Source organism: Osmia lignaria, chromosome 12 (genome assembly GCF_051020975.1).
Source record: "Osmia lignaria lignaria isolate PbOS001 chromosome 12, iyOsmLign1, whole genome shotgun sequence".
In the NCBI taxonomy this organism is placed as follows: domain Eukaryota; kingdom Metazoa; phylum Arthropoda; class Insecta; order Hymenoptera; family Megachilidae; genus Osmia; species Osmia lignaria.
In genome coordinates this window covers 10,706,164-10,728,945 of record NC_135043.1, presented here as the reverse complement: position 1 = coordinate 10,728,945, position 22,782 = coordinate 10,706,164, and the positions used below count along the sequence as shown (strand labels likewise).

Here is a 22,782-nt window from a genome sequence, read left to right as displayed (position 1 = left end):
TTGACTTTGTATTTTAGTATGATACCACTCACCTTCTTTTCTCCTTGTGTTTCTTCTCTTTCTTATGCGATTCCATCGTTAGTCGAAAAATATGAGGAAGTTTTTCGAATGATACGACACCCTTGGACACTCTCGGTCACTGCCAAGGAACGTATCCAGCGTGCACTCCCGCCTCGACTCGTCACGAAATTCTTGTTCCCAATTGTCTCTCCTCGTACTTTGCTCGCACCGATTCCGCGTCTTCGCTTCCTCGCTGAAATCGATGCACCGACATACGTTCGACACTAAATACGCGACGTCACCTTTGCTCGATTAGAGTTGCATCAACGTCGCGAAACGAAAACACATCCTTCTTTCATCCGCACGAAATGCCCGACGAACGCCAAACTCATGGTGTGATGGCGATGACGATGACGATGGTGAAGCTAGTGGTGCTCGTAGAACGGTGCTGCTAATGGTGGTAGTGGCGGTAAACGAGCGTGGCGTGCTGGTAGAAGTTGTATACACGAAAAACCGACTGTCCAAAGGGTTGGAGCGAAGGAGGGGCGCAACGGTACGGCTGACGTCACGCGGCTTCCGTGCCGCCATCTTGCGGCCGTGACGTCAACCAACAGCATGCTGTCACGTGGTAAACAAGTAGGGCAGTTCAAAAACTCCATATCACCAGCCACAAAAAATTATCTTCTTTCTCAAACCGTGCGTCATTACATCTACAGAAAGAGGTTATTTGTTAATTCGAAGAAGTATTTATTGATCACAATGTACAAAGTATGTACAATAAGTTGGAATTCAACGGAAAATGCGAGAAATAATATGTATATCAATTCACTTTTGATTTCCAGACAAAAAAAATGAAATACATAATTAATGAATTAAGTAAATCAAAATTACGAGCAAATGCAATAAATCATTTTCGTTTTGTCATCTATAAGATAATCTTTACAGAAAAATTAAGAACAAATACCTGAAAACGAAAAACAGTATTTGCGGGTACTTTATTTCCTTTCAAAAATACTTCGTCCCACACGTATCTATTCCTTGCGAGTACTACAGAGATCCTATTGCCTTAAGTCTCGGTAAAAATTTACTTTAGTTAGTTTGCAATGCAATCTCATTGCATTGATATTTGTACTAGCGAGATAACATTTATTTAGTGTTAGTTCGTTCCACTCCTTTTTCAATACTAGAAGTTTCTGGTATATCTTCCTTTTCCGTTTGATTTTTTACACCAGGAACTTTATCTCCACCCTCCACATTTTTATGGTGTTCTTCCATCGGATCTCCCTCTTCGTCGAATTCGTCTAGGACTGCGCCCTTACTTCGATACAATGCAGGATATTGTACCATACAAGATTGCATTGTTTTAAATGCTTCGTAACAGTCCGAACCTTTTGGTTCTGCTGCTGAATAATGGAAACAGGAAAATGCTTCGCGGAATTCTAAACCACATGGTCCAGTTGCCATCCCTCCAAGGCATGGGCAGTTCCAATTGATTTCTCCATTGGGTAGCAAGAGACCAGGACTTGGTTCTGCTTCTGGAAGCTCTATTTTACTAGGTGTTGCATGATCTTCTTTTGATGCAAATATTATAGTGTCTTTTCCTTCCTTACGAATTAGTGGCATATTTGAAGCATACAAAAAATGTATAAAATTCTCCTTAGAAGATAAAAATAAAATACACTAGATTTCCTTTCGATAGAAGTTGTTCTAGCTTCTATATTTTAATGCTGGTACTTTCTACTGTCAGCAGTAAATGATAATAAATTATGTGATGCACGATGAATTACATATATGCAAGGTTCTTCCTCGTATTTTTCAGCTACAGTTAAAGATGCTCTTAAGCGTACATAGCAATCATCGGTGCACCTCAGAACAAATCTATGTTCCTTTGGATTATATTTTAAAATATCAATAGTATACTTGGTTCCTTCTTCGCCAAACAATTGTCTGATAGACTGAATAATATTCTTCTTCAAAAATACAGCTGATATTTCACGATTACGATTCTGTGGCAGTTCTCTAAAAACAGAAAAACACATTATCAGTATAAATGTTTATCTATAACATAAAAAACAAATATATAAAATGTTTTATTTTTTTTTTTTTTTTTTTAAATACAATATAACAACTACATCTGCATACAAAGATATCTAGAAACAAATGAGGGAACTGTGACGAAAATTCACAACGTATAATAAACGAAAAATTGTAACTTAAACAACGATTAATACAACCAGGTTTATATTAAAATTATATTATAAATGCATAAAGATTATGTTGCGAATTATAGGTAGACAATAACATTTTTAATGTACATGCACATCTTTAGCAAAGTTTTACTTGCAAATTCGATCGTGGAGATCGGACTTTGAATATAGGTTAGATTACATGTGCCCGAATGAAAATATAAGAATTGTTTAAATTTACTAACAGAGTAATATCTAAGTAATACATAGTATACACAACACTAACTCGCGACTCACATTTAATGTTTATAAATTTAATATAGCACTTTTCGTTAACTTTTGTTCAGGCACTGCGGCATTACAGAGCAGACAACACGTTACGCAGTAGACAGATGTCGCCCCAATCGATTATATCAAAATTTTTTACCTGAAACACATCATAGTTACTATTTTCTACTTTTTACAATATTATTATTAGGACTCTTTTGTTACAATTACAATAAAAGGATTCATTGTTTCTATAAAATAATCAAATATTTAAAGTCAGTTTTCAAAGAATTTCATACCGCGCTGCAGACGCGATCCAATACGATTGCTAGATTTCTAGGGAATATTTCACTGTTGGTACAAGTTACAAAATGGATCCGAAAATTCGAAACAGTCGACAAACTAGTCTTTACCCTGTCAAATAATACGAGACTAGGGTGAATGAGAACTTACCGACGTAAACCTGAAAGTTCTTCCATGTCGATATGAAATTAACCCCTATTATTCTTCCATAATTCTAGCAGTTGGTCCTTTAAACCTTAAATTTATGATCCCTTTAATCCTCCCTAAAACCATGTCCATTCAATTTCTTTCCGTGAAATAATTATCTATTTTGTACTTTCCAATATTTCTTCGACACAATTAGACAGTAACATAGAAAAATAGGCAAAAATGAATTGAGAAAATTAATAGTCTCAAAATTGATAGACAGTTTTTACTAGACGCGAAAGCGCATCCTCTTCGCGCAAGGTCAATGCTAATGTCAATAGCCAAGGTTAAAAGCTGTTACAAAGAAAGGTTTAAACTTTCACTGGAAACGCGTGAGAAGTACAATTTCAACAGGTTTTTTGAGCAAGAAACGAAGATGTTATATTCGATTTATATTAATTTTATTTTTAATCAGTCTATCAAGATACATTTGTATTGTCAATGAGAAAAAATGATCATGTAGGTACCTCTGATATTCGTCTCGATTGAAACACGAAAAGTGAATGAAAAAGCATTAAATTTTGTATCTGCCCTGATATCTATGCTTCCCTTTGTACGCTCTGACCATTCGGCCCTCTTTTCTTCGTTGTCGACTGATTCTGACAAGTCCCGAATGCATTCGAATGTACGATTCGCGAAAGAATTGACACTTGGGTTACCTGAAGCGTTATTCGAATCGCTAGCCAACTGCGAACACAGCGATTTAACTACCCAAGACCCTTATGCTTATCCTTTTCACTGTTCCATGTGGGTCCTGTACACAAGGCCTCCGCATTGGCGTAACGTGTCGAGAATACCAGGGTCTACGGGCTTGGCCTGCACAAGGGAGTCAAAGACCCGAAAAATTCTTATTTTAAAATACGAACCTGGGGTACATTTTTCAATCTCAGAGTGGTATCTCATGCCTACAGAGGTATTTTCATCGTTTTGCACGGATTTCACGAGAAAGGTACGATCCAATGGCGTACCAGGGCGGAGACTAGCATCTACTTCCTACAGACTGACAAAAATATATTTCCAGTATATCCACCATATTTCCTACAAGCTTTTTAGAGGCACCGAGTGAAAATTTGCAAATAAAGAAAAATAGAAGATCTTTTCCCGGTACGAGAAACAGCCGAGTGTAGGTATATACACAAAGCTGGCGTAGCAGCTTGCGGTATGCTAAAAGGAAATCGCAAGAACATGTGAAAATTTGCAGCTCGAAAGCGTCGAGATATTTTCGCATGGTTATCGCGTGACCACCTGGCCAGATGCATTTAAAGATGCATTCAAACCAGACTTCTTTCATTTAAGGAGACGATCAATGATTCGATGCTCGAAATATGACCGCGCCTGCATCCCAACCTCCGAGCTTCGATTCCATCGACATCAATCGTGCCGAAGTACATACTCGATACGACGTCAAGGTGTACTTATCACAAGAATCATTGTATCGTGCGCGAAACCATAACGAACTTTACGATTACTTACTCAGATTTCTATCGGATTCGAATCGACGGAGGACCTAAATACTTTGCTAGAGAAAAATTTTTAATAAAATATACTTTTACACTACTTTTACATGTTCTCTCGGTTACGTGCGGAATAAAGTACACGGAATCCACGAAGGAACTATAATTCCATATAGAGTTCGGTAGAAGCATGTCATCGAATACAATAGAAGACTAATGACGTCATCGGCAACCGTACCATGGAAAGTGGTATATTCGTCGGAATGTCATGAATAACAAAGAATCGTAAAGTCATCGTATTTGTGCGGCCGTGTATTTAATCGTGTCTGTCGTTCGTGTCGATATTTCCAGAAGCCGTTCTCGCGAAATGGTTACACGCGCGAATTATCGAAACGAGGGGAAAGAACAACAACGACGTATTTAAATAAACGGTGGAACGTTAAATAGAATGAAACGTCGCGATAAAAAAAAAAAAAAACAAAATAATGGCGACAAAGGTTGAAATTGCATCAGGAAGCGTGATTCCTGTGTTTCATTGTATCCGGCCTCGTGCACGCCTTCCGCATGCAAGTTTATTCGGTTCGAACGGGAGGTTAGGTTCAAAGGTTAAAAGATCCTACGCTGCCGTGTGCGGTTTTAAAAAAAAAAAAACACGCACGAAGGAAGTGTACGCTGAAATAACACGATTTTTAAACCCTTCGATAGCCAGGGTCAACAGTGACCCAGACTTCTAAACTCATAAAAGCTCGGATCGGTAAAGTTATAAACAAAATTCTTCGAGAATAGTAAACGACGTCCACGAACCCCTCGCATAAATTATTTCACACGGCGTGTATTATGCAATCGACGGAACAAGGAAAACGGAAGACAGCGATGCAACGAAAATAAGAAGACCCCTTGTAATGATTAAACTCCGTACACGAGGCTGGTGGACTGGTTCTCCTTGACGATACGCACGCGTCATATTGCCGTTAGTAAAATCTGTCGATTCAGTTTTCTAAAAATCGTACCGTTTCCTCTTTCCAGATAAAACACGCGCGCACAATCATCTCTTTCTTTCGAATCTTTTTCTCGCTGGATCCAAAGTCGATCCACCTGTGAACACAGCGGCGAATTCATTAGTGCAACCAACACGCTAATGTACGTAACTAGCAACGAATGAATAGTAACCCGTGGTTGTTTTAACATGAAATATAAATATATTTGGGTGGTATTGTACAGTCAGTGATTCGTTCGTATATACAGAATTATGTACACGCCGAACACTATATATCCTCGATTACTCTGCGCGTAAACTCACACATGCATACGTTTGACACGAATCGGTCGACCCACACGTGTTTTGAAATGATCATCCATTCATTCGATTCTTGGATCCGCGACTCACACATCCTATCATTCTTTCTCTCTCTTTCTGGTTTTCTTATTTTTTTTATTTTTTTATTATCCAGTATTTAAGTTCGAACGGTATTTGGCGGTCGTTTACAATTTCAGTGTTGCGATTAATTAGGACGTTTGCCACCGGACAATTCCATTCTACGAGTACATTTTGGCGCTTGTCGCGAGTTTATTTATTTAATTTTTTTTTTGTTCGTTTTCATTTTTAAAGTCAGCCTAAGCGGATTTTGATCATGTTACGTGTCTTCCTTTTGTTCGTTTCCCCTTTAATTAATTTCTTTTTTTTTTTTTTGCATTTTGTTCTCTCTTTGCTTTCTTTATTACTATTATAGAACTACGTTGTATTGAGTGTATGTGTGTTTTTCTTACGTTTTGCATTAATCCGCGTTTACAAACCACAACGAGGTATCGTTACTTTAGACTTCATGACTACAGTTTAGAGAATAAGCGTAGAAATGTATCACACTAGAGACTTGTACATTATCTTAAATGCGTAGGTATGTTCTTGTTATTTTTTTCCATTTTTTCATTTTTGTTTTTTTTTCGATAATACGAGTAGTAGTTGGTTAAGCTAGCTTCATCCCCCCCCAACGAAGTCCCATGGTTGCTTTATGCTTTTATGAAACCGAAGAAAGATCTTGTTGCTTCTGGCCCGCCGACGGAGGAGGGAGCGGAGCCGATGTACGGCGTTGTTTTCGTTAAATCACGAAAAAAGAAAAGGCAAAAAAAAAAAACGAAGGGAAGAGAAAGAGAGAGACAGGGCCATGAAACGGCCTATTCTCCCTTCGCGTGCATGCGTTATGGAACACGCTCCCGCAGGCTCGCCAAACCCCTACCATAATGCCGCGTCCACATTGCTGTTCGCCAGCGAACTCGTCGGTAATCAAGGAACACTGTTCGCTCGGGAGGATGGTCTTGTCGCCTTGCAATTTAGACTTCCCTTAGTTAAGAAGAAGTATAAAAGAAGTGTCCCACCGTTCGCCTTATTTGTCCCTGTTCTTTGTATGGAAGGGTAGAAGGTTTTAGGTTAGGTTCTCCTGGGGGTTCTTCGAAGGTAAACGATGGGAGGCTCCTCTTTCAACCTCTACCCTTAACTAAGAGAAGCTTACGCAGCATCCGAGTGTATATATCAAAAGGATCTATTCGTGAATCACCAACGTGGACGCGGCATAACGAGAAAAAATAACGCACGCAACGACCGGTATCCTAACCCTTTCGCGGCCGCGCCCTGCTGCGCGATAATCGAAGAATTTTGTAAATTATTTGTATCTTACCGAGACTGACGCTTTTCAAAATGATTCGTAACCTGACGTGACTCAGCAGTGACCCGGCGTCATTTTAAAAATGACGCATGGGCGCGTTACGTTGGCGCTGAAAGGATTAGCAAACGGGTCGTTAACAAACGTTGTACAGACGTGGATTTCCAACGATTGTAAAAGTTCTTATATAAACGCAAACTATAAGAGAAAAGAATTGCTCGTTATTACTTTTCGTTCACCGGGATTGGCAACACACTGCTAGTCGATGAAACCGGAAAGCTGCGACGTGACAGGACGGCACACCATCGCGTCACGGTGAATATCGACCACTCGATTTGTTTTTTCTGTTTGCGGTAAAAGAAAACGAAGAAAAACATCGGATACGACCGGAACGCGGAACCGCATTCGCGAAACGCAATCGAAGGAGGAATCGAGCGACACGTGGCAACCCACGACGACCACGCACAGGACTTTGCCTTCCGACGAATCGATCGTTTGCCAGCGTTTTGTATATCTCGACGAGAAAGAAACCAGTATTTTTCCTCCTCCCCCCTTTTATTTTTCGTTCAACAATCGAGTCACGATTCGAGTTGCTCTACTTAATCTAAGAGCGGCGAGTAAAGAAGGGAGATATACAAGGCAGTCTCTGGCAAAGTGTCGCGCCGTCATCCCCGTCACTTCCCGGAACCCGGCGTACTCGAGCGAACCGATGACTCACCGACGCGAGAAAACTTAAAGTTTCTTAGATTTTTCATTTTGATCCTCGTAAGATCGCTCTAATCAGATCATCGAGATTCTTGCGATGAAAATGATACTAAACCGTGAGTGCATTTCAGATATGTCCAAGGCTGCTCGGGGATTCCCCTTCTCCGTGTCTATTCCCCTCGTGTAGATTGTGGTCCGGGCACGATGTCGAGTTACAGACGAGGACAGGCTGTGTATCCCTATACCTCGTCTGCCTCGCCTAAGCCGCAACCTACACGAGGGTAATGGACACGTAGTAGGAGTAGCCCGGAGCGGGCTTGGATATCTCTGGTGTATTTGAACGATTCCAAGTTAAATGACAAAACAATGCGTAATTCCGTAAAGGCTGTTATCTTACTCGCTCTCGGTGTCCTTTCTCATCCCCATCGCGGCCGAGAGCCGAGCGGGTTCCGATCAGATAATGCCGGTCAATTCCCGGAACATCTGCCTTGCCTGCAAAACTGTCGCGGCCCGATCTTGTGCCCGCGACACTTTTGCGAGAGGATCGTGAGAGGAAAAACATTTTAGCAGAAAAGAGATAGGACCGGGTGAAAAATAGGGAACGAAGAGAGAAATGTCGGTGGAGGTTGTCAAACGGTAGAGGCATACGGCGTGGTGTGTATCGATTGGCCGGAGAGCCAGGCAGGCCTCGGCTCGTTCCAGGGGCGTATTCAGTTGTCCCGTTTCGTGCTCGACTTTTGCGGTGGTAATTTTTGCCAGCTTGTCGCGAGGAAAGGATCGATCGTCGAGAGAGAGTTCGTCGAAGCGAAGATGGCAGGCCGAGGGCGTGGTCCATCGTTTCAAATCGTTCGGACTATCCATAGAACGGTATAAACCTATAATATCCCGAACGTTCGTGACACATGGATGTCTCTCCTCTTTTACAACCGCGTGCTGATTTCCGCAATCGAGCCCCTTCCGCTCTCTCTTTCTCTCGTGCGCGCCCCCACTTTCTATCTCGCACCCTCGAGTTTTAACTCCCCGCGCTCTACGCGATTTTTCATCCGACGCACTTTACCGGTTATACAAAACCGAATTAAGATTCTGCCTAACGTGGTGCAAGCGATTGAACAGATTGTAAATCTGAGGAAAAAAGAACGAAGAAACTAAGAAAGAAGAAGAAGAAGAAGAAGAAGAAGAAGAAGAAGAAGAGAAGAATGAAAGAATAGTCTGGCCGATGCGGCGTTCAAAAAGACTCGGGGTAACTCGAAGCAAAATACCAGGGGTAAAGAACTGCTTCTCACTGGGCATCGAGCAAACCCGGGCATAAACCGGCTGTGCGACGAAGCGCGTACAAAGAATAGCGTAAAATAGAGTACGTTATATTTACCGAATCAGCCGGTGCGTACAATTCGTGCATCAGAGGTAGACGGTCATTGTTAGGTATGTACACGTCGCGCTGCTTTCTTAGGCGCTTTTCATTCGTCCCTCTTTCCCAACCGCTCGGCCCGCGGAGAAAGAGAGAAAGAGATCGTCGATCGAGAGGGTAGACGATTTAAGAAAAAATTCGCGTACGGCCTTAGGGGAGGTGGTCCACCCACGGTGCACATTGTAATTCGGGTTCTTAGCTGGAAGCAGAGGGATCATGGATCAAAAATGGGCTTCACGGGTCGCTTTATATAGCAGCCGGTACTTTCCGGCGCAACTACCTGCTGCCAGGGCTGTCACTCTCTCGCTCGTTCCTCCCTTCGCAAGCATTAGCAACAACCACGTACCTGCCCGGCTCGCTCGCTCGCCCGCCCGCCCGCCCGTCCGTCCGTCCGTCTATCTAAACTCCGTCGTCGTCGCCGCCGTCCTCATCGTCGTTTCTGGCCCAGTGTTCCTGGACCGGGTGTTCGGAGGGGTCCCGAGTTCCAGAGAAAAAGCCTTGGGTATATCTTTACGAGCTGAGCCATAAAAGCCGTAGGAGTTCTCGTCCGTTTCTCGATTAACTCTCTCGTGGGGTATGGATCGTGGTTCGACCGGCTACGATCCTTATTGTCGTGTATATTCTTCGAGCCCGTATAATACATGAACGAAGAAACTACCGTCCTTCGAAACACCCAGCCGTCGCGTCTTTAAAGTTCGAGCCGAAAAGGAGCGTGAAAAGCTTTCGACAGTGGTTCGTATCCCGGGATGTTACCGAAAATTCGAGAAATTCGAAAATTCTCCCTCGTCCCGGCTCGATCAACTTTCGACCACCAAAAATTAAGTATATCCCCCTTTCGAACTTGTCTTCTTCGTGTCCTTTCGCCGTGTCTACCTTCGACCGATCTCCTCGCTTATCCGAAGGCATCTCCGTCCGCGAGGGCAACGAGAGAAAGATCTCCCCTTGTCGTTCGGTACACGTCGCGGCCTCGACAACCCCTTCTCATCTCCCTTTTTCTTCACCGACCCACACTACCGTACTTCTCTCGTTGTTCGCCGACGGAAAGAAACGTTCTTCTTTTTTTTTTTCTTCCTTTCCTCCGATAAATCCTATCGCGATAAACGACGAGTTAACGTTACCGGGCTGGATCGATACGCTCCACACGTTGTCCTTCTCTAACTCACTCGCCTGCGCATCTTGCACCGCTCGCTCGTGAAACGCGAATAGTTTTCATTTAGGAATGCGCTACACTGCGCGTTTCTTTCTTTCTTTCTCTCATTCTCTCTCGCGTCCCTTTCTTTTTTCTTTTTTTTTTTTCTTTTTGTTCGCAATGCACACACGTTACACTCTTTCCGATCGATCGTTATCTATATCTCTGTTGCTCTTTTTCCCCCGCGCGATTCGCACCAACTTGCGACAACGCGATCGCACCGCGTTCGTTAATAATAATAATAATAATATTAATGATGATGATAATAATAATAATAATAATAATAATAATAATATTAATTATACAGGATTAGGCTTTGTATTTCAGTCGAAGTAGTGAGGGCGCTAGCTCGTTTAAATATATTAATAATTTGAGGCAGTTTACGTCATTTGTTTAAGGCCGAGTTAATTAGTAGTGAACTATGAAGGTGTCGCGTGCACGCGACGCGCGTGTACGCGTCATACTTCCAGGCTGATTCACGCTGAACGGGCAACTGAGCAACGTTTCGCGAAAATCTTGGGAATTTATAGTTTCACAGGGAAAGCTCTAGATCTGTCGTCCGGAGGGACAGATTTTCTCTGTCTCTCTCGTACAAAGTGGCATACTTTGTGCTCTTTCTATGTACATGCATTTTATTCTCTGGTTCTCTATCTTTTCTCCTAGCTGCCCGTCGAACGTGAATCGCTCTTTCATTCGGTGCGCGTCTACTGTGTACGCACAAAAGTACATACGTTCGTATAGTGGAGGGCGAGGCACGTTCGAGCACAGATTCTCCATCTCTCTCCATTTTTTCTCTTCTTTCATTTAACCCTTTTGTAAGTACCGTGGCGTAGAAATAACAGGTGTACAAATTAATTTGGTGCTTCTAGAATTACGCTTCCTTAATCGCTATTTGAAATTTGAATATTTTCCCGCGTTTTCATGTATTATACGTATGCCTACTTTTCAGTAGAGAACTTCGTCGGGGTCAGATCTGACCACGCCATAGTACTTGAGGGTTAAACGCGATGCACACGTAGGTACCTCGAGAATAAGCTTGTTACCGTATATGTATATTTGTATACGTATAGTTCGTTACACGCGACGTAGGACAAAATATTTGATGCCAGACTTATTTTTTTCTTCTTCGTACCCGCTTATGGAGGAAGCACGTTTTTTTTTTTTTTTCTTATTACAGAGTAAATATATGCCTTGCTCTCGCCGACTACAACGATAAACAATAGACTTTTGCGGACGAACGGCGGATGGGTAGAAAAGAAGAAAGATAAGAAACGAGGAAAGAGAAAATGATCGCTTCGGTATACGAATGCATTCATTGAATGCAATGTTAAATAATAGAAAAAAGAAAAAAGGAAAAAAAGAGGCGACCGGAACGATCGTACGTACCGTGTTATTTTCCTTCGCAGTGCACGCGTGTCGCCTTGATGCGTTTACATGTAACGACCGTCAGGACGTTACATACGTGTCGTTGCAAGTTTTTCTTCTTTTTTTTTTTTTTTTTGGAAATATATCCTGCACCGAAAGCTGCATCCTAAACTATAACGACAGGATGGCGGGATAAAGACAAAATATTTGTCGAATATAAGTGAACTTCTGTGAGAAGGATCGAGACAGACGAGGAAAAAACAGCGCACGTGTTTCTAGTAACCAAGGCATACGCAAAGTGACCAGACGCAAATACTGATTTATTCAGTACAGTACAGATTTGAAGAAAAACAACTCTAAACGCACAAACAGCCGGATATTAACACATTCATTGACGTAATATTACGTCTTTCGCAATGTTTATTGTTCTATGTCAGAAATTTATAACTTCTTTAGTTTGCATTCTTAATGGATATGTTTACTAGAATTTCAAACAGGTTTTAGTTGTAAAAATGAAAACAGAAATTTTCTACTAGATATAAATATATATCTATTTTTTTCATATACTTTCTTTGATAAAAATATACTAAATTCGCCTTTGAAAAATCTGGTCAGTTTAAGTATACGCTTACATTACCGACCGTAAAGCGCTACTATCGCGTTATCTCCCCTTATAGAAGATGCGCGCCGCATGGAAAGTCGTCCCTGTTCCCTTACATAACACCCTAAGGTTTTTTAAGATAGTAACAACGATAAACTCGTGCGTGTTCGATGAAAAGATGAACGCGGATATATCTAATGTAAATGCAAGATGTAATGCCGGCATGGAAGAAAAAAAAAGCTCTATCTATAACGTTCATCGGTATATGTATAGAGAATAAAAAAATAACGGCAGACCATAAAAAGACTGACCTTAACATTGTGGATTGAAATAAATAAAATTTTCCAAATTTTATTGCCTAATTTCAGTCGAAGCGTTTTCTCCCAGGTCAGGGTCATAATTGACCTGGAGTCCGTTGTTCGACGATTTACAATGGTAACCGGGTTAATCTTGACCCAGACCTGCGAAACGGTGCATAGACTAAAATTAGACGGTAAAATTTCCAAAGGAACACAGTTTAAAGTGCGTCATTCGCGAACGGGCTAAAAAAGTATAACGCGAGGTCCGGCTGCTTTGGCACAGGAACGTTTTTCAATAGGAAACGCTAAAGCAAATGTTGCCGAGACATATTCCATGACGCAATCGGTGGAAGAGAAGAGGAATTTTGGCGTCAGTTTTTCGATATATACGCGAGACGAAAAATTTCAAGCTTAACTCCGATGGTATCGGAAGGCTGCTTGACATTCGACCGCCTCGTCGCCGACTCGACGTCTACAATGCCCGCTGAGTTTCGTTCGCTAGCGAGTCCCTTTTCTTTCGACACACACCGACAATCGAATTCTATGAGCGTACCCTTTGCATAGTAAGCGGTTCAACATCTACCGGGGAATATACGACGACGAATCGGAGAAGACGGGAAGAGGTTGTGTACGTACGTATCTGATGGCAGATTACGAGGAAGCCGAAGAAAAAGACTGCTATGTACAAAGGTCGTCTTCCAAAAATCGAACGATTCATTTTCTCAAGGCAAAATTTCTGCAACGTAGACTTTGGCACGTTGTGTTGCATTGAAAGCTTTGTAGAAAATTGAAATAAAGAACTGTACCGTTTAATTCATTCGTTTTAACTTCACCCAACTACTGATTCCTAGCGAAGGAGAAGACGTAAATACGATTCGTTTGCGAAAATCAGGCACGACGAGTTAAATAGTGGTAAATTGAAAACGCGCCGGTATATTTTTGCGTGCACATACAGAGACGTGGAACACTCGTCGAGGATACTGTGTTTAAGCCCGGCTATCCGTTTTGCTTCCCTCCGCTTTAGCGCTAAGAGGTCCGTTCTCTTTGAACGAGCAAAAACAGCAGGGCGGAAATGCTCCTCAGCTGAGAGATGGTCGCGGCAAAGAGGGTGAGAGTGGCAGGAACGAGGCTGCTGCTTTTCGACCGGGGTCTCCCGTGCACCCGATGAAACGAGGAACGCAGGGCCTCGGGTACACTTACGAGCATGGTAGCCTTCTCTCGGCAGAAAGACCGCGGAGGGGAGCGAATCCCACCACTTTCGTTTCTCCAACAATTATTATTCATTACGGCTGATTTACACGAGACGAATGACGAAAATCAGAATTCCACACGTGTGATTTAACCGTTCGAAGAAAGATATGTAATTCGAAAGTGGAATGACGAGGAATGGAAAAATAACGTTCTACGACCGTTCGAATTGTCCTCTTTGTTCGCAGAAACGTAGAGAGGGAGAAAGAAGAAAGAAGAAAGAAGAAAGAAAACCGACAAACGAACCAGTGAAACCTTTTCAAAGACAGCGATAACGTTTCTGCTTGCGACGCTTCCTAATTACCTAATGTCGACGTCACATTATATAACGAGTTCGACGGGGGTTTCAACGAGCCGCAATAATGCCATCCTTCCTTCCACGTCAAATAAATATCTATCAGTGGATGAAGTTTAACCCTCTACCGTACGGACAATCCGTAACTACTTGAAAACGTATTTGTTATCGACCGGTTGGAAGGTACGATTGCGCCTTGGGTGTGCGTATGAGGGCATCAGGCATCGATGCGTGTCGTGTGAAACGCATTACGCGTTAGAAATATACCCCACCCGGTTTTCTTTGCCGCTGTCGCGCTATTTCTTTTTCCCTATGACGTTACATGAATCTATTCAGACGTCATCAAACTACGCGGCGAGATTTTCCTGCGAAGATATAAACGCGTAGTGCTGGCGGATGGTCTCTTCAGCCCCCTTTTCTAGGAAATCGAGCCGTCGTTAAACGAGTTACTCGCGAAGATATTTAACAAATTTCCTGAAAAAATTCTCCCTCCGGCTTGGGTTTTTAACTTTCCTAAGGGCTACAGGTGAAATTGTAGGAGTGGTAGGTTCGCATTAGCGGCTGTTTGTCTAACGTCCCGTCCACATGGTCGTCAGTGTTTTTGGAGTACAAGTCGATGCATCCCTCCTCCCCTGACTTACGAACCGTCTCTCAGTTTCGTCTCTACCGATCCCCATCTTGACCGCGCCCCCTTCTCGTCTGGTCTGGTCGTATCTCTCCCGTTCCCTTCGTCCCGTAACCGCCCAGATCCGTCCCGTCCCGTCCCGTCCCGGTCGTCCCGACCCGTCTCGTTTCGCCTCGCCTCGCCTCGCTTCGTCTCGCTTCGCCACGGCTCGCCCGTACCGCCGGTGCGGTCGTGCGGTCACGTTGATCGATCGTTACCGTGTAACGAAATACGGTCCCCGTCCGTTTCTCCTTGAGCGCGCTCTTTGAAAAGGGCGCAGGACAAAAAAGAAGAAATCCTGCCCAGCTCTGCGGACCACGGCTTTCTAGAGATGTTCCGCGAGACCGAAAGAGAAAGAACGACGACGAAGAGGAACGTGGCCGAGGGAGATGGAGGGTTTACGAATAGGGCGAGAAGGAGCAATTTCGTTGGAACAGGACAACTCTGCGCGATCGTTGCGACGCAGTTACCCTCATTTCCTGTATGTGCACGCTAAAACTAAGAATCGAAATAAAAGGGAACGTACGCTTCCTATTTGTTTGGCAAAGTTGTTACGTTGAATAAAGTTTTCGTTAGATATCGTCGGACTTTGGCACTTGCGATTACTATGATTGTCAATTAAGTTTCAATGGGATCGTAACTGAAAGGTGGTTGGTTATGTAAATAGGCACTAGCTAAGCGATGACACCGGGTGTCCGGAGATCTCGGGTCAAGAATTGCACCCTGATCTATAAAAGAGCACTCACTGTTTATTAATACGAAATTACAGTCTACGTCAACTTCTGAATAAATCATTTGGCAAAAAATCGTATCCTTTCTTACTCCGATTCCCTCCCGGCGTGTATTCGACTACGTAATCCCTAACAGGTAAAAAAGCGTCGAAACTATTCCTCATAGGAATTCTACCAACTAATCGCGTAAATCTTTAAAAAACTTCTGTCTAATACTATACACCGGTGATGTGTCTCGTTAAGTCTTCGTCTGTGGTACAGATCGAAGGTCCTAAAAATACTATTGTCGAGTAGTGTTTGCGATCCGTCGGTAGTCGAACGGATGGAGAAAAAGATGGGAAAAGGCTGACACACGCGCGTTTCGAGAGACGAGAAAAAAGAATTAGGGATTGCTTTTCCGTCGAAGAAAGGCATCCCTCAAGTTTCAGGAATTCAAGCAGAGAAAATATTGTCCGGTTAAAAATAAGTCGTTAATACGGACCTAAGTAAATGGATTTTTATACCTGAGTAGCACGTATCGCAGGTGGATGGAATAGCTCGATGCGTACGGACGCGACCATTTTCAGTTGTCTCGATCCCTCCATCTGTCCCTGGATTTCAACGCTCTGTGTGTATGTATGTAGCGTGTACTCTCGTTCGTGTGTTTATTCTGCGGCTTTCTGCCGGTCCGTTCGGCCACCCGCACACTGCCAACAAGCGAACACGGCACGTACGATCGTTCCGTCGACGATACGTACATATATACGGTATACGTATGTATATATGTACATACATATCTCTACGTATATAGCGCATACACGTATGTAGGTATATACCGCAGAGAGAGATGTATCCCGTGTGTACCAACGGACCAAACCCGTATGCTTTTTAACGACTGGGAAAGATAAGTCGTACAATAGGGAAGGAGGCACAGCTTTGCAGCCGGATTACGTGAATAAATGAATGCTGGCAACGGGGTCGGTCTCGAGCGGGTTAGTGGTCACCTAACTCTGCGGTAAAAGCGCATGATAACCGGGCGTTTCGTAAAAACTAGCCGTCTGAAGGGCGTGCAACGAGGTTGCATGATGCCTGTGTATCGTACTCGCGTATACGCTGGATACGCTGCCGGAAGAAACACCACTGGAAGCACCGATGGACGTGGAAGAGGAGGAGGAAGATGAGGAAGCCTGTTGCCCGACGTGCGAGGCCGCTCGCGATAGCAACGTTGCCGACGGCCGTCTGTACGGATGATGAGCAACCGCCGAGGCCGTCGCTGCCCGTAGATGACCCGTCGAGCTCGAGCTCGTCGCGTTATACGTCTGTTGATAACTCTGCCGCAAAATGCCGGAGATCGACGTGACCGCCGGCGTAGCCGACGAGGAGGAACTTCTGTCACTTTGGTGAGGTTGATGATGTAGTTGATGAGTAGCTCGATGCTGCTGCTGCTGCTGCTGCTGCGGTTGCGGTTGTTGTTGCTGTTGCGGCGGCGGCGGCGGCTGCTGCTGCTGCTGCTGCTGCCGATGCTGATGATTGTGTGCGCGCATCGCGCGGAAGTAATGTTGATAAATACCTGATATGACTGCTTTCTCGTCGGCAGAGATCAATTCGGTGCCGGAAGTAGTTGGCGTTACCGTACCCTGCTGCTGTTGTTGTTGACCGTGATGCGGAGCGTGAACGTGAGGTCGATGATGATGATGATGAGGATGTGTTTGTTGTGGCTGTTGTTGTTGTTGTTGTTGTTGGTGGTGTTGGCGTCTTTGTTGTTGCTGTTGTTGTTGCTGGGAGAGAGTGGCAGCGGCGTTGAGAGCGGCACGATAGGAGGCCGCCATAGCTGCGGACATTTGACCGGCAGTAGGCACGAGATTCGAGCCGGAATCGGCCGTTGCCACCACTGCCGCGGTCGCTGATAACACGGCCGCGGCGGAAGTCGAAGACACGGTCGAGGTAGAAACGGAGGCGACCGAGGAGGACGGTGCCACCGACGACGTGGAGGAAACGGCCGCGACAGCGGAAGCGGCAGTGGCAACGACTACGGCGGCCGACGCGCTCCTCCTGCTGGTCCGTCGAGAGGAAGATATAGGCGTGTTTGTCGGGGGTGGTAAATTGTTGACGAAAGGACTTCTCCTCTCGCGTTCGGCGCGTCGATAGTAGCACGGATGGATCATCAGAAGGGGTTCTCCGCCACCGGGCGGTGGTTTTGCCTGGCTAGGTAGCTCGTACTCGACGCTGCAGTCCACGTGGAGCGGTTGCGAGTAATCTTTGTAGTCCTTGTAGGTGGTGACAGCAACAGCAGCGGCCGCTGCGGCTGCTGTCGCGGCCGCGACAGCTGCAGCGGTCGCGGTGGTGGATGCGTTCGTGTTCGCGGTCGAGCTAGAACCGACGGAGGTGGTGTCTAGGATGCCGGTCGATGCGGCCGGCAAGACTGTCTGCGGACCGATCCCGGTTGGCCCGGTTCCCGGTCCCGTCACACCAGCCGGGTTAGGCGTTCCGGTGGACCCGCCGGCTATTCCATGATGGTGATGATGATGGTGATGATGATGATGGTGGTGATGGTGATGACCGTGTCCATGTATAGCGGCACCTACCACCACTTCCTTTTCGTAACAGGCGGCGGCCATGTTGGAAACCTCCTACTATCCAGGCTTCCGCCGCCGAACCGTCCCTTCTTGTGCGCCCGCTGACGAACAACCCACCTCGAACGCTAGGCTTTCATTTCGTGGGATCCTCGCGATTATTCTCCCTAATAACGATCCGCACTCCGTCTCACCCAGCGTAAAGACTGCGAAACTTTCTCAGCTGGCCGGAGACGCGAGTTCGCGATCCTCCGGCAATTTCCTTTTTTCACCTAAACTCGACTACCCTCTCTGTCGTTGCTTCCTTTTCTTCTCTCTCTCTCTCTCTCTCTCCCTCTCGATCGTTTCTCTTTCGTTATGTTTCGTTTTCTAATCGTGTCAGGGATGCGGATGTATCAGTAGCACTTGCGCTTCTCGCTGTCACGAACGCATCTTCGAACTAGACAGAAAAGAACGATACGATTCATCGCTGCGAGAGGGTCGCCTTATCCAAGGGTTGGACCAAGCAGGTATATCCAACACCGAGGAAAGCCCTCGAGGCGGAAGCCCCCAATGTACACGAGTAAAGAAGCGTTATCGCATATTTCGAGAGAGGGAAGGAAAAAAGGTCGTAGTTAAACGCTTACAACGAGTACGAATACGACGATCAATCCTGGCTGATTCGAAACCGGCTTTCTTGCAACATCGATCTGTTCCGTATGATTCTTCGTTCTGACTTCCCTTTCCTTTGTCGTTTCTACCACGATCTCTCAGCTTCTCTACTGACACGTATTTTTTCCTCCCTCTTCCCTCGAATCTCGAGCGCACGTAGTAATCCACTTCACTCAGTCACAAACCCCATCGAACGTTGTTACCCCGACGGCTATATCCGTGCATCGCATTCGCGTTCAACCTTCATACGCCAGGATGTTCCTTGTCAATTTCCGCTTGACGAAGCTTTTTCGTGAATGACCTGACGATACCGTGAGAACGGATATTCAACTTTGTATCAGAGAACAAGCAATGGGCTCCGATGTTCTCTAGCTGGGCGTAACGTTCGTTCCTCTCTGTATCTGCAAGCCTGTAATATCGTATACGCCCGATGTCGTTTCGCGTTTATATCATCGGGTTACATTTGCCCTATTTTATTCCAATTATTTGTCCCTTTTACACACACCACACACAGCGACACAAAGGAATATTCGACGAGAACATGCTCAGGCTTCTTCAAGGGGGTACGCCATTGCTGCGCGTGTGTCAACTCGTCCGGCGTATCGGTTACGCGTACTCACGCGAGACTGCGCCTATGAGCACTAATACATGCGCCGTACGCGTATATATGCACGTTAAATGCACCGTACTATACGTAACTCGATCGTCCCGTATAGACTGCCGAGCTGCGACTGAAAGCCAAGTTCCTGTCGAACCCTCGTGTCTGCTCTCGACATTTTGCAACGCCCTCTTCCTCACCCTATTTCTTTCTTCCACTCCCCGCTGCTTCCGCCACAGCGTGGTCGATTCTGTAAATTAATGGCTGGTATCTATGAAATGCAATCGTCGTCAGGTTAGCCAACTTAAATCAGAAGTCCAGCTTTCATCGAGCGACAATTTTCGGTGGTAATTCAGGAAATTTGTTTCTACGTTCTTAGGAACGTAGAAAATTTTAATTTTCAATTGAATATTATATAAACATAATGCCCAGCAGTTCACTTCACTTCACTTCACTTCACTTCACTTCACTTCACTTCACTTCACTTCACTTCACTACACTTCACTTCACGTTTCCCTCTATTGAGGGTGGCGTAATCTAGGGACTTGGATCTGTCCCTTTTTACCCAACGAAAAGTTATCGGCCAAGCGCATTATCGCGCCATTTTCAATTATATTATTTATGCTATATGCTTCTGTACTTTTAATTCCACTCATACTTGTCCGTAATTTCTTATTGGTTTCTTTACATCCCCCTTTTAGTCGCCTCTTACGACAGGCAGGGGATACCGTGGCCGTATTCTAAGCCCCCCGAGCCACAGGGGGCCGCTGCTCAGCAGTTATTTCGCGTTTTGGGCATATGGGTACTTTTTACCTATTCCTGATTTTTTATAGTCTGTGATGGTAGATTTCGTACAGTGTTCTTATTTATCTTATGTAGATAAGGTATATTACCTACTGTACCTACGTAGTAAATTTCTCGAAGAGGTCACTAGTGCATTAAACAACGCAATAGCCTAAAACTTTTTATTTCTAAAACCTTGCACTTGAAATATATTCTTTGTGCTATGTTTCATCTTTTGAATAAAGGTAAATAGTTCAAAATTTCATATTTTCAAACCATCCCTAAGTCTCATTTAAATAGAAGAAATGTTTGCGAATAACTAAAGTTTTATATAATTGGTTATTTAAATTTCCAATGAGGAAATTCCTAAAGTTCTATGAATCATACACCGGAGGTGGAAACGATGGAAAAAAAAAAAATGATTAGATAGTACCGTAGATTGTGAAGAATGACGTCAATCTGTATACAATCATCCGGTGATAGTGGTGGTAAAGGAGTGTGAAGAAGCGTCGACGTGGCAGCCAATAACGGTACACCACATGTAACGTTCTACGTTTCAGCCAGTCACATCGTAAGTCGGAGTACGCTGCAATTCTAGGTTGTTCTTTCGCCGGTCAAATGCTGCAGCCCGTCAGTTGGATTTCATCAGCCAGTGAGCGCCTAAAGAGATTTCCTTCTGGGTAGTGTTATGTTTCGGATCAGTCGTTATTCGGCGTCTCAAGGAATGAGAACAGCGGCTAAATATCGGACAGTGACTTTATAGAACAAGTGATAATAGGAAATCTATTGCATGGCAGATTATGAGCGTACTGAAAAGCGTTATCATCACTCTGCCTAAGGGCATGTCGAAGGCACCTGGCGTTATCTCGATTAACGACTTACCAAAAACTGTGCCGAAATTCAATTTTACATCTGCTTTGAATGATAAATTGAAGATGGAACCGAAGAAGATGATTAAGCACGATGAAATTCAGGATGTTTGTGTCCGTGGAAAGAAACGACGACTGGACCATCTAACCTGGGAAGAAAAATTGCAAAGAAAGTATGTTTACAGTAGAGGACTGATGTAATCAAATGGTACCTTGTCATAGGGTTGAATTAACGTCACGTTTCTTTTGTAGGAAATTAAAAAACAGGGTAGCGGCTCAAACGTCTCGGGACCGGAAGAAAGCTAAACTCGACGAGTTGGAAGACACTGTTAGGACCTTAAGGGAACAAAATGAATTGTTATCGCAGGAATGTGCTATGCTGAGGTCGCAGAACGAGTTGTTGGTCACTGAAACAAAAAGGATAAGGAAGGAGAAAGAAGGAAAAAAATCGGAAGAATTCGTTTGCTCCATGTGCCAGAGTCGTGTCGGCTGTGCTGTATCCTCGCTGGGATCTGCAGTATCCCCCTCTCACCCTCTGCAGCAGGGTGGAACAATACAGCTGGCACCGTCACTGACGCTAACCCCAGGAGCAGCAATTCTTCTGAAGATACTGACCATCTACCTCCTCTTGAAGAACTGTTTGGCGACCTCCAAGGAGACGATTACATCGAACGACTTGAAGAACTTGCAGAAAGTCTTCTGCGAGAAGTTACCGCCGAAGTGGAAGCAAATTCTAATAGAACAAATGAACAAGTGAGTATTTCAATGAAACAGGTTTCTTTAGGAAAACGTATTAATCTAATTTGTCTGCATTATAGGAATGAATGAATTGTTTGAAAGAACAAGATACTATGATCCTTCAAAATCATTGTTTCGCACGCTGATATAGAATCTTTGCTTACCATTGAATATTTCATTCATTTCTGAATTAATAATTCTTCATTTACAACTCAGACTTCCTCTTGTTAATGGCATGATGATTGTGTCTTGCGTAGGTGTCAGTCAAGGAAGATACCGGTGAGAAACGTGACAATTCAAAAGGAATGGTGGGGCAGGCATCAAAAGATGTGGAAGCCAGTAGAACCTGTAGAAGCCTAAGTACGCATCAATCATGGCATCCTGTTTCTAGCACAGACAGCGCACATTTTACTACAAACATAACGGCACCAGTACCGGTGAAATCAGAAGTCGAAGTTAAACAGGAACTTGATACGCATGATTTGGACACAATTTATGGCACCTACGACGAAGCCACAAATTCTGTAACAATTATTTATCCCGGAGACGAAAGCAACGTGAGCATTCAAGAGTGCGTTCAAGAAGTAGTCACGGACGGTGTTAATTCGGTGGAGGTTTCGTCGCATCTGCCACCAAATCGTTATTCCAATCAGTTGTCGCCGTCTTACACAAGCATGGATTCAATGTCTCCATCAAGTATACATTCCGAAGATATGGACACTAGTGTTGCGGTGGATACTAGTGTCGTATTAGATTCTAACGCATCCGACTGCGGCTACGAATCGCATGGCTCTCCAAATCCCGACACGCGTAATGAAAAATCAAACTTAAACTTAACAGATCTCTGGCACGAAAGTTTTACAGAATTATTTCCTACGCTAGCCTGACAGTAGAAATAAGGAAGAAATATTGTGTCTGTGATAATGCGTAACCATGATACGAGACGTACTTCGAGCGTCGTTTGATTTCCGGTTTTATTCATTCTTAGCTTATTTTAAAATGAGCAGTATAGCACTAATCGTGATGAAGTACT

The 22,782-nt window shown here is 44.2% G+C and overlaps 5 protein-coding genes across 5 annotated transcripts in view; 1 reads left to right on the top strand and 4 right to left on the bottom strand.

Moving 5' to 3' along the window:
• sima (HIF-1 transcription factor component sima) overlaps positions 1-1,105 on the bottom strand; it is a 29,174-nt gene extending 28,069 nt beyond the window's left edge. The window contains exons 1-2 of the mRNA XM_034336770.2: positions 965-1,105; positions 33-710 (exon numbers count right to left, since the gene is read on the bottom strand). Of these exons, the coding sequence (XP_034192661.2) occupies positions 33-76 (44 nt within the window). The 5' untranslated portion in view covers positions 77-710; positions 965-1,105. The remainder of the gene's footprint in view (positions 1-32; positions 711-964) is intronic.
• A 41-nt stretch (positions 1,106-1,146) lies between these two features.
• On the bottom strand, positions 1,147-1,623 carry LOC117609988 (mitochondrial intermembrane space import and assembly protein 40-B). Its single transcript, XM_034336825.2, has one exon. It carries the CDS (start codon positions 1,621-1,623, stop codon positions 1,147-1,149), a length of 477 nt encoding a protein of 158 aa, XP_034192716.1.
• A 98-nt stretch (positions 1,624-1,721) lies between these two features.
• On the bottom strand, positions 1,722-2,613 carry LOC143305963 (ribonuclease P protein subunit p14-like). Its single transcript, XM_076691394.1, has 2 exons — positions 2,432-2,613; positions 1,722-2,019 (listed from the first exon to the last, which is right to left on the bottom strand). The coding sequence occupies exons 1-2, from the start codon at positions 2,452-2,454 to the stop codon at positions 1,722-1,724; spliced, it is 321 nt and encodes a 106-aa protein (XP_076547509.1). The 5' UTR covers positions 2,455-2,613.
• Positions 2,614-6,068: 3,455 nt separating this feature from the next.
• Positions 6,069-20,294, bottom strand: LOC117609980 (uncharacterized). The gene has a single exon (XM_034336808.2). The coding sequence runs from the start codon at positions 18,153-18,155 to the stop codon at positions 16,542-16,544; it is 1,614 nt and encodes a 537-aa protein (XP_034192699.2). The 5' UTR covers positions 18,156-20,294; the 3' UTR covers positions 6,069-16,541.
• Positions 20,295-20,711: 417 nt separating this feature from the next.
• Xbp1 (X box binding protein 1) lies at positions 20,712-22,289 on the top strand. The gene is made up of 3 exons (XM_034336815.2): positions 20,712-21,184; positions 21,264-21,764; positions 22,007-22,289. The coding sequence occupies exons 1-3, from the start codon at positions 20,943-20,945 to the stop codon at positions 22,107-22,109; spliced, it is 846 nt and encodes a 281-aa protein (XP_034192706.1). The 5' UTR covers positions 20,712-20,942; the 3' UTR covers positions 22,110-22,289.
• Positions 22,290-22,782: the final 493 nt, after the last annotated feature.